We start from the raw sequence: 12,363 nt of genomic DNA, 5'->3' as shown, positions 1-12,363 counted from the left end.
GCCTGCCCCGTCCCCTCCTCCTGCACCGCAGGAGGCATGATCTGCCCTCTCCTTTCCACTTCCACCACAACAGACTTACCACCTGGAGGCAGCTGTATCAGATATCAGGTTGGTATCGCCTGATATGCCTCCCTGAATATTGGTAATTGGTACTGGCCCCAAAAATCTCTATCAATGCACCCCTAATACCAGCCTTTGTAATAGTGCCCACTTAATACAATTAACATGTTTTGGGATAAAGTGTAGGAGGGGAGGAAAGGGTGCTCATAACAGGAAAATAGTTCAAAGAGAAAATTACCTTGACTCTGAGCCAGATGAAGGATCTTTGAGGTAACATATCTGGCAGTGTCTGCTTCTACTAACAAGGATTCTGAGTTGATCTTCTCCAGTTGTGTTAGCAGTGCCACAATCCGAGAATTGTTAGCGAGACTGAAAGAAACATATTTTATATATGTTTTAATTTACACACCCGTTTTTGGAATTTTTACTGAGCTAAAACAAAGTAGTTACCTACCCCAGCTTTTTTTTTTTTTTTTTTTTAAATCAGACACGGTTAGCTCTTTACTGAACCAGGCTTAGATCAATAGCTCTTCTACAATTACACAGTAAAACCAGAAGTATTTGCTATACTTAGTTCATTCTCAAAACTAGCACTCTTTCCCTACAGTTCTGAGTGCTGCAGGGCAGCACTGTCTTTGGCAAGCTCTAAGAAAGAACCTAATTTGTCACTGTTTTTAGTGGAAACAAAACTCCCATTGTCTATAAAGGAAGAAGGGTTGCTTCCAGTTCTGATATTATTTAAGCCAGCATTGGAGTGATGTCATAGCTGTGAATGTCTAGGAATTATGCAAGGGGCAAGCATTTTTGTAGCTGATATCTTCTTTTGAATCACCTGAATGTCTGGGATAGACTTAAGACAGGGTAGACTTGCACCATATAGACCAGTGGTCTCCACCCTTTTTATAGTGAAGATCACTTTTTGGCACCCCAGGATCTACAAAGTTCAAGTACTTTGTACCTTAAAGTGCAAAATCTATGCAAAGTTTACAAGGTGCAAATCTTATGAAGTAAGCCTGCACATCTGATGAAGCAGGTCTGCTGTTTACAACAGCTTGTGCTATACATTCATGTGGATAATTAAAGGTAAACATAACATCAATATTCATCCATGGCAAAAATAGCTAATACTATTATGGACCACAAAAGATTCATTCCAAGAGCAAAGGGAGCAATCTTCATTCCCAACCAAAAGCAGATGTTCAGAAAAGAACCCTGCCAAGTTTGTCTTGTAGAGTTTACTAAGCTTCTCAGTTTCCAGGAGTGTTACCACAGGACAGGGAAAACAGCTATTGGAAACCACTTTAATGTAATTTAGCCTCAGGCTTTGAAGATGGCCAAACTGGTCTATGAAAGTAGTTCTACTAGGACCAACAGAATAATCTTACGCCAACATGTCACCTGAGATGTTTAATCATTCGGAAGTGAAAAGCAAGAAGTACTCAAGGAAAACAGAGAAAACCACCTAAAAAGAGACTGACCACTTTTGAACAAGGGAAAATAGTCACTTTCATCAAGATTTTGCCTCATTTTGAGCATAATAAATACATCTTCATTTGACAGTCATTTATCTTAAAACGTTATTTTAATGAAATAAATAATTTTATAAAGGTGTATCGGTGTAGACACATGGTTATTCTCTCACCACTCTCCAGATGGACAATGTTTAAATACATTATGTACATTTAATTTTTCTTAATAAAAGTCACTTTACATACCATATAAAGTAAATAACTCACTCAAAGTATGTCAAATATGAAAGATATCACTGACAAAACTAAAGCAAACTATTTCTGATCAAATTTTGTTTGCTCTTCATTTTTAGATGCACACTGTTATTTGACAATAAATAAATAAACTTTTTTCATTTACATAATTCAGAAGTATTCCTGTATACAATAACAGCTTTTGTCTCAGACCAACACGACTACTAAATATATCCCTGAAACATGGAAGATACCGAATTTTTGCCAATTTTGGATTTTGAATTTCACTGCAGAACAACAAAAAAGATTTTTAAACCTCCCTGCCTGCCATCTGACACCTCTAGGAAAGTAATCCTACCTGATCTACACAACAAAGAGCAACTCAGAACAACTCACAGAGAGACACCCTCATGGACCCAGAGGGACAGATTTTCTACCCCCAACTCCCTGTGTGCAAAAATGAAAATGATTTCCTACCTATGGTGACTTTTTACCATGTTTAAATTTTCCCAGAGCCTGATGAAGGGCGTTTGAGCCTGAAAGCTTGCAGAAAAAGATATATATATTTTTTTTTTACCATTTCCTAGTTGGACTAATAAAAGGCATCATTTCTGAACCAACAGTTCTAGATTTTTACATTCCTTTTACAACAAGGCATTCCATCTATCATGTTACAGTCCAGCAACAAAAACCAAAAAACTTGTTTTGCCCATATACAGGGATTTCTGGCTATATGCAATAAAAACTAAAGAATATGACACTAGTTTTATAAATAGTGTCAGCATTGTTTATAAAGATGATGAATTATTATTCCTTCAGCTGTATTTCAGAACTATAAAATGGTTTTGCTCTTGCAATTAGGCTTGCTATAGTTTACTTTTGGACTCAGATGTTAACACAGGAAAAAAAAGGTAGCTGACAAAGAGTTATACTGCCCTAGAAACAAGTTGCTGCAATGACTGCTGAGGAAATTCATTTCAGCAACACTTTATTTTTCTGCCCTGACATCTAAGCCATAACTTCACAAGCACAATGAATAGCATCTTTAAAAAGGAAGATAATTCTGCCATCAGCAGTGGTGGAGGGAAGGTTGGATTCCATAATCTTGAAGGGTCCCTTCCATCCCTGTTTTTCTATGATGTTATGACTGTCCTAAATTGTGCAACTTATTCTTAAAAACAATAAGGACTACTTGTAAAATGTCCTCTAGAATCTGAAGGTATTAGAGGGAGTTAGCAACAAGATTTTTTTTCTTAACTATGTGTTAAACTTTTCTAATTAGAAAATAAATAAAAAGGTTTTAAACTGACTACATTGAAATTTTTCCTTCAGGTTTAATTTCCTTGGTATCTGTAGTGTAATAATCCAGATAATTCTCTAGTCATCCAATGTGCATACTGAGTTTAAAATGGTCCAAGATAATCCTATGGGTGTAAGAGAAGCCACAATGTCTCTGACTGCTGACTCAACAGTCATGTATCAGCAAAAAAGACTCCAGAGACAATAATCCTCACTGCCTCTAGAATGAAATCAAACTAAAATCCAGTAAGAATTTACTCAGCTCTACTTTATAGCAGGGACAGAGGCAGCACAGTTTGCAGCACCAGGCAGCACATTCTGGGGAGGTGAGCAGCCCTCAGTGGTGAAAGAACAGGTTAGGGACTATTTAGAAAAGCTGGACACGTACAAGTCCATGGGGCCAGATGCAATGCATCCAAGGGTGCTGAAAGAGTTGGCTGATTTGATTGCAGAGCTGCTGCCCATTATCTTTGAAAACTCGTGGCAATTGGGGGAGGTCCCAGATGATTGGAAAAGGGCAAATATAATGTCCATCTTTAAGAAAAAGAAGGATCCAGGGAACTACAGACCAGTCAGCCTCACCTCAGTCCCTGCAAAAATCATGGAGCAGGTCCTCAAAGAAACCATTTCTAAGCACCTGGAGAAGTGATTAGCAAGTTGCATGGATTCAACAAGGGCAAGTCATGCCTGACCAACCCAATTGCCTTCTATGAGATGACTGGCCCTGCAGCTGCAGGAAAAGCAGTTGGACGTGATATACCTTGACTTAAGCAAGGCTTCTGATACCATCTCCCACAACATTCTTTCAATCAAGCTGAATAAATATGGGTTGGATGAACGGACTGTAAGGTGGGTAGAAAGCTGTCTAGATTGTCAGGTTCAATGGATAGTAAACAATGGCTCAATATCTAGTTTGCAGCTAGTATTGAGTGGAGTGCCCTGGGGTTGGTTCTGGGGCTGGTTTTGTTTAATAGATTTCATAGGCATTAGGGCTGGAAGGGACAGGAATTCTGCTGGGGTCAAATAATCCCAGCAATATAAGCAACCAAACATGCCTTAAAGGCAGCTAGAGTAGGTGTTCAATATCTTGATCAACTATCTGGAAGATGGGATAGAGTGCACCCTTGGCAAGTTCACAGATGACATGAAGCTGGGGGGTGCAGCAGATATGCTTGAAGGTAGGGCCAGGATTTAGAGGTGCACAGATATATCGGTCCCATATTGGAACGGGACCAAAAGGAAAATTAACAGCTATCAGCTGTAGCTGATAATGTCACTGATAAGTATAATATGCTTTCTGGCCGGGGCCCCATATGCCATGTGCAGCTGCACATATGCACATGGCCAAGAATGCAGCTGGGCAGCGTGGGGAGCAGCACCCTGCAGGTAAGTCTGTAGAGGGGAAGGGGAGTGTGGTGGAGCCCTATTGAGACCCCCTATGGGGAGGGAAGGAAGGAGGGAGCAGGGGGTACTGGATCAGTCAAGGCAGTGAAGGGGACCCAGGGCTGAGGCAGGGTGCAAGATGGGGCCACAGGCAGCTCATGCACAGGGTGCCGGGTGGGAGGCTCCCCACTGCTGCACACACCTCCCGGGGGAGGCATGGGGGGACATGTGCCCCACCAGATTTGTGCATGGGGTGGATGCAGGCTGCCTGCTGTGGGCTTGGGACTCTCCACTCTGCTGCCTTTGCTCTGGGGACTCTGCATCAGCCGCGTGTCCCCTGCCCACCCAACACCAGTGGAGGCAGCGAGTTGTGCCTCCCACTGCCAGGTGGGCAGGGTGCGCACGGCCAGCGTGGGGCTCCTGGAGTAAAGCCAGCACAGTGGAGAGCCTTGACCCCACAGCTAACAGCCCACATCCACCCTTGCCCTCCCCAGCTCCACTCCGGTTAAAAGCGGCCCTACACTTAAAAATGGCGGTGGGGATTGCTTGAACTAAAGCTTGTCAAATGAGCTTTAGTTCAAATGCCGCCGCCACCATTTTTAAGCACCAGGACACTGATCCCCTGGACAAGCTGCCTGTGGCTCTAGCCTGCTCCCCACCCTAGCTCAGGGTCCCAGTCACAACTCTGGCTGGGCAATGCCCCCAGTCCCTGACCCACTCCTTCCCTCGCCACAGGGGCCTCAATCTGCACCCCCCTTTTCCCCTCCACAGACTTACCTGCATGGTGCTGCTTTCCACATTGACTTACTGCATTCCTGTAAATTGATTATTGGATCAGTATCAGCCTATATGGTTGGTTAATACTGGTGTTGGTCAAGAAAATCTTTACCAGTGTACGCCTACTAGGATTCAGAGTGACCTAGACAAATTGGAAGACTGGGCCAAAAGAAATCTCATGAGGTTCAATAAGCACAAGTACAAAGTCCTATTCTTGGGATGGGACAATCCCATGCACCAGTACAGTCTGGGAACCAATTGGCTAAGCAACAGCTCTACAGAAAAGGACCTGAGGGGAGGGGAGGGGGAGTTACAGGGGATAATACACTGAATGAGTCAACAGTGTACCTTCGTTGCCAAGCAGGCTAACAGAATACTGGACTGCATTAGTAGAAGCACTGCCAACAGAGAAGTAATTATTCCCCTCTATTCTACACTGATGAAGCCACATCTGGACTACTGTGTCCAGTTTTGGGTCTTCAACTATAGAAAGGATATGGACAAGTTGGAGACAATCCAACAGAGGGCAATGAAAATGGTTCAGGGGCTGGGGACATGACTTGCGAAAAGAGGCTTAGGCAACTGGGCTTCTTCAGTTTGGGAAAGAAACGACTAAAAGGGATTTGACAGCAGTCTTTAACTACTGAAGGGTGGTTCCAAAGAGGATGGAGCTAGACTGTTATCAGTGGTGACAGATGACAGAAAAAGGAGCAATGATTTAAAGTAAGGGAGGTTTAGCTTGGATATTAGGAAAAACTCTCTCACTAAGAGGGTGGTGAAGCACTAGGCCAGGTTACCTACAGAAGGGGTAGAATTTCCATCCTTTGTCTCTAAGGTCTGGCTTGACAAAGCCCTGGCTGGCTGTTGGATTGGGTGCGCACCCCAAGCATGGCGGTTCAGCCCCTACAAGAAGGCGCTGCCGACATCGTCAGTGGTGCCTGCAGATGGTCACCGCTCACCACCCCACCGCTGACACTGCTGGCGGCGTCTGCGGATGGTCTCCAACCCTTGGTTGGCACTCGCCACGCAACCCCCCACCAGTGTCGGTGGCATCTGTGGGAGCTTCCCCGCTTACCATCATTGCTGCGCTTCCGCTGCTCCCACTGCCGCACTCCTACCACTGCCCTGCCCCCCCAGCCACCAGGGGCACATATCATTCATGCCACAATCAAATCGTGAGAAATACTAAGTTCATTTTAATAAAAACTATTAAAGCAATTAAACCACTAACACCAACTCCCAAGATGACATCCAAGGTGAGAATAGTGAGATATGATATTTCGTGCTCTCATTCTTGCAAGCCCTATTTCCTTCATGCAGTCCTTGGGGCCTCCACATACCAAATTTATATCAATGTTGCCCAATTCTTTTAGTTAATCTATAATAACAACTGATGGTGGGTACAGACATTACACTTCATGCGCCTTATGCATGCAGAAAGCACTTTACAGCCTTAAGAAGACAGATGGCCATGGCATATAAAGCACTTTAAATGAGGGATCCTGTTCTAAGTTAACCCTGGATGGATGTGTACTAACTAAATCACTTTCTGTTAGAGCGCTTTATCAAACATTTGTGTCAGATTGGCATCAAAGGTTACCTTAGAGCACAATCACCACCATCCCAGATGCATTGTGCAGGGCTGTGTTCTAGCCTTGGGCAGAGCTCCAGGGACAGCCTCTGATCTTAGCCCTGCACGCAGCCCGGGGGAGGAGGGGAAGGGAGTGAAAAAGTGGAGTTTCTGACCCTGCAGCCACCCCAGCCCCACAGCGCACCTCTGCCCAGCGAACGGGCAGAATGTCACGGAAAGGAGTCTGGGGTCTCTCTCCCAACAGCTTTCCTGGCTGAGCTGCAAAGCATCATTGCTTGGCTGAGGAGAGGAGGGAGTACTGTGGGGTAAGGGCTCTGGGGTCTCCTGCCTGCAACAGTGGCACACCATTGCCTGGACAGTGCTGCTGGGGGGGAAAAGACTCCAGACTACTTCCCGCACAGCAGCCCCAGCTAGGCCGTGCAGCACTGCGGGTGTCAAGAGGCTGGGGGTCCCCCTCTGCATGGACCCAGCCCACCCCCCCTTACCCCAGCCAGCAAGTTGTGAAGGAGCACTTGTGGTGGGGGTGCTCCTTTACCTCCCTTCTGTCCTCCAGCCGCTCCCAACACTGGCGGGGGCTGGGGGTGGGGAGAGAAGTCACTCTGGCAGCCGCCAGGGAGATGCACAGGAGAGCCCCCAGCAGCCAGTACAGGCAGACTGTGACCCCACACCCACCAAACAGCAGACGTCTGTCCAATTGGCTCCCACTCTAACTTACAGCACTTTGAGTAAAGTGCAGTAAGTTAAGAGTGCATCTGCCAGGGGCTTTTTGAACATCTGTACTTACCCTGAACAAATACCATTGCCAGTCAGATGGTAAGTAAGCCTTCCAAAAAACAGGAGGCAAAGCCATCTCCAAAACAAAATGCCAGTACAATTTAAACAGCAGAAGATCTTTATATAAGGGGTCAGCAACCTACAGCCCATGGAGTCTTTGGCTATGGCCCACAGAGCTGTTCCTTCTGTGGCATTCAACAGTGGAAGGCTCTTCTCATGCCATACCACAGCCAGGCCCCCCACCCTTCAGTGGAGGAGAAGGTCTCCCTGTGCTGTGCCACAAGTGGGAGGCATGAAGAAGCTGCTGAAGCAGCTGGGTGCCCACCTACATCCGACCCAAGTTGGGTCATTCCAGCCCCCTGCCAACCCCTACCTTATATACAAGCCCATTCCCCGGGGTGGCCCTGGGAGGGGCTTGGGGGTACTATAGTCACACCAAAATTCACCTTAGCCCCCCACTCCATAGTCACCCCTCCCAGTACCACTGCCGCCTCCTGCCCACCCTCCCCATACAGGTGAGCCCACAAAGGTGTGGCGCTCCCAGCAGGGGTGGCACTAGCCTTTTCCCAGTGGGGGAGCTGGGCCATGACTGGGCTTGGAATGGCATGGGCTCAGCTGCACAGAGCAGGCAGGTGGCAGCAGCAGCGCTGGGAGGGGAGGAGCCCAGCCCCCAACCAAGAAGAGGCTGGCACTGCCTCTGCCATTCCCCCAAACCAAATCACAGTCTATCTGACAAACAGCAATCCAGCCACCACAGGACTGACAAATCATGAAAGGGAGTCATACATAGGGTGGCTATATAGAACCATGGGAAATCTGGGACACTGCCCCCCACCTCTCCAAGTCAATGGCACTGCTGCAGGCATAGGTGGAACAGCATGGTACACCAGGCAGGCAGGCAGCAGTGGTGCCTGCCTACCTGGTGCACAATGCTGCTCTACCTCCCTGCGAGACTGCACCCCACGCCCCTGTGATTCTGGGACTGTCGTTTTAATTTTCACCAACCAGCCAAGACCAGCATTTGAAATGCAGGATGGTCTAGGCCAAACAGTCACCCTAGTCACACACGTGAAGATGATGCCCACTCAAAGCTCTTAGTAATTATTGATTACAGGCCTCATTAACTCAAAAGGCAGAGTTCTGCTCAGTTTACAACTCCCAGTAAAAACATTAGTCGTTTTACAGCCAACAAGATTTTTGCTTCTTGGGGCCAGAGAAGCAAACCTACTTTACTCCCATTAAAAGGCCCTCAACTGCAATTTACAGGTAGCATAATCTCTCTGTGGAAGCTTTTAAAGGCTGAGAAAGAGTAAGCCATTCTCACTTCACGAGAAGCATGTTTCAGGAACACCAATATTTCCATTCATAAGATTTAGAAAAGGCTTCTTTATTTAGCTTTAAGAGTGTATTGGAAAAAGCAATGAGCATTACAGCTGCCAAACAGGAATGCTTTAAAGAACCTGCAATAGGTAACACTGCTTGAACTCTCTCTTCAAGACATGAATTGTGGGGGAAAAAGCAAACAAAAAAATTAACTGGACCACACCATACTTGCAGATTCTATGTCTATAATTAAATATTAATATGGAGGCACTAGTTATGAAGCCACAACCAATGCAGAATTGAGTTCCTCACTTAAAGCAGGAATTACGTCTTATTTATTATTATACCATGCCCTATCCAAATTTACTTATTTGAATTCAAAATGAGATGCATAATGGATGTACCATAACAAGAGTACTCAATGTCCATGTTGCAAACCAAGCTAGCTGTAAGATAAGCAATACTGCAGCTAGCATAACTACAAAGCTACCCACCTCAGCTGAATGCCAAGGAAGATCTAGGAAAGGGGTGCACAACTCTGGGCTAAAGGACTATTTTATAGTGGAAATTTCAGTCACCTTCTAAAAATACATTTCAAACATCAAGGCTAGGTATAGACACTCAAAAAACCCGAGGCAGAATTGATCTACACATTGATCTACAGGGCACATCTATACATGCAATTAGTGCATGTGAATAAACTCCAGAGGTTATTGCTCCAGAGTTTTTTGCTCCCAGGCACTCTGTGTGAACATGCACCTGGAAGCAATTAACTCCACAGCAACCAGCTCCACAATTTATTCACGTGCAGCACGTGGAGCCTAGTTAGAACAGCCCTAGTTGACAGGGAGCCCCAGGGGGTCAGCCTACTAACCCAAGGCTGCTCCGACTGGGCTCAATGTGCTATGGAAGGGCTGGCTAGGGTGTAAGGGTGCTTCAGTGCAGGACTAGCTGGCAAGCAGCTCCTATGCTGAAGCACCCTTGTGCCCCAGCCAGCAGGCTCAGCCACTACACATGAGCTGCTTTGTATGAAAATGTATTAACTTTCCAGGCTCAAATAGGGGCACGTGTGTAGATACGGAGACACTTACTGTGGAGATAATTAGTCAGCTCCGCAATAAATGTGTTACGTAAACACGGTCAGTTTTCTGTTAGCAGCATATTTTAGATCAGTACCAAACAGAACACACATTTGCCTTTTGGTGGGGGGGACAAATCTTATACCATGTTCTGCCATTTTTCAACAAACCAGTCTGTGTGCACTGGAGTTCTGTTCTGTTACAGGTATAGACCACTTTTGTGTGACACCCTTCTGTTCTGTTACAGATACAGACCTGTTTCCAATCACTCATACTGGTAAAAACGTAACGTTTGTACCTGGCCCCAAACCAGAAGGGCAACTGTGCGGTACAAGACTGAAGTATATGGGTGATATGTAAATAACTGGAAGGTCCTAGGTCTAATATATTAGCAGCCATGTTAAAAATACAGCTGTTAAGATACACATTGACAATAAAATGCAAAAGCTGAAAACGCTATCAGCACTGCTTACTGTTTTCATGGGATTGGGTCAGGCAGCTACACTAGAATATTACCTAATGCTGTAGCACATGTAACTGTGACAGGCTTCCAATTGTACTAGATCACAAGGTGTATGTTGCACCCAAAGGTAACATTTCAGCCTACAATTGGAGTTGTTTTTGCAATTTTCAAAGCAACTTCTGCACTTAGGTACCTATCTTGACATTACTTTAAAAGGAGATGTGCATCTCAATCCCCTGGGCACGTTCTAGACAATGGGATATGTTTAATTACTTTAACATAATTTGAAACTCCCATTTTTCTTACATGCCTTATTTTATGGAGTAAGGCATTTTAATTTTTGAAAGTTGACAAGCATAGCAGAAACAAATAGCAAAACAAGTCAGAGAAATATCTGAACCAGGATTTGCCAGGGCCAAGATTCAAAACGTGACTTCTTTTGATATCAAATCTATCTCAAGGGCTCAGGAAGTTTTTAATGCTATCACTACCACTTCTTTAGTTTGCAAGTTTCAAGTATGGTGGAAGCTCGGGGCCACCTCTTAACTAGCTGCATGTATGTGCAACGTGATTTAGTGTAGCACACATTAGATGTCACACTCTGCTAGAATACCATACCATAAAACCCTTTTGGAAGCCCTTGAATTTAACATGTACACTAAACAGGCAATAAAATCATTATAATTCACAAACAGAATAGCAAAAGGAATGTTTCTTCTCTTTCCTTTCACATTTAGCACCAACAGTATCAAGCAATATGGATTGCCCCCTGTTATCCAGGGTAAGAAAAAATAATGAAATCTCTTGAGACAGACAAGGAATTTTCCCATCACAAAAGTCCAGGGGCACAGTACTCTTGAAAAAAATCAAACTCCACAAACTTGCAGAAAAACAAAGAATACCATTCCTGAGCCTTCCCTGGGGGTCCAAACATTCATGTCAGTCTCTTCCAAATCAAGCCCCTAGCCCCTCCCTTATCCCCCAAGGACCCCTTCTAATTAGTAAAAGGGAGTAAAGGCCCATTTTCCTTTGCCTAGAAAAATGCAAAGCAACAATAAGAAAGTCTCTAGCTACTAAATATTGCAGTAGGAGGCTTCTACTTGAGGATTCTCATCTTCCTTCCAGATTATAAGACCTGACTGTGATGCAGCTTCTAACTTACCTTATGCCACCAAGCTGCAATAGAAATGAAACGGAAAATCTAGTCCTTTTCGCTGCTGCCAGAGAAAATTCTGTTTGAACCTGTATAAGTGTCCAATCTGGTCATTTCCATCCCGCAGCAACTTGGAAAGCTATGAACAGCAACAGATGTACTAGAGCTGTCTGTCTGCAGAATCACAAATTGGGAACTGAACTGATTCACATCTAGAAGGAAATCATCACCAGCACAGGGACAAGAAAGACTGAATTCTGCAGATGCTTATAACTTCAAGCTTCTCACTTATCAGGGAGATTTCCTTCTTCCATTAGTAAATGGGTATACTAAGCCAAAAAGATCCTGATAGTCTTACTTTTGTTCTTCAGATATGGTAGATTCACACCGCTTCATTATTCATTCCGTAGCATTTTCACTAATGTTGCAAGCTACACGCTTCCTACACGTTGTTCAGTTTCTTCTCAGTAACCCAATTCTAGAGCTTGACCAGAAAGGTAACTGAATCCTGGGGAGTTACTATGGCAACCATTACGTGTCATCTTTTGAATACATCAGGGTTACACTTTCTACTAGAATTCTATCCGCAGGAATAAAATGCAGACACGAAGAAGACATCAATATTCTTTAAAAAGTTTAACAACTATGCCACCATTTCCACTATTTCTAAACAATTAGACAACTACTTAGTAAATTTAGAGACTAAGCAAAGTTTGCTGGAAGTCACAAAAAACAAAGTACATGATGTAGTCCCAACA

The 12,363-nt window shown here is 44.6% G+C and overlaps 1 protein-coding gene across 8 annotated transcripts in view; it reads right to left on the bottom strand.

Annotated features, from left to right (window-relative positions):
* Positions 1–12,363, bottom strand: part of AGTPBP1 (ATP/GTP binding carboxypeptidase 1) — a 122,664-nt gene that overhangs the window by 79,795 nt on the left and 30,506 nt on the right. For all 8 annotated transcript variants that reach the window (XM_090038627.1, XM_090038626.1, XM_090038632.1 and 5 more), the window contains exon 4: positions 299–429. In XM_090038627.1, coding sequence (XP_089894753.1) covers positions 299–429 — 131 coding nt within the window. The remainder of the gene's footprint in view (positions 1–298; positions 430–12,363) is intronic.

The sequence above is a fragment of the Crocodylus siamensis genome, chromosome 3 (assembly GCF_052110815.1).
Source record: "Crocodylus siamensis isolate JL-2025a chromosome 3, ASM5211081v1, whole genome shotgun sequence".
NCBI classification, from domain to species: Eukaryota; Metazoa; Chordata; order Crocodylia; family Crocodylidae; genus Crocodylus; species Crocodylus siamensis.
This window is presented reverse-complemented; position numbering and strand designations above follow the sequence as displayed.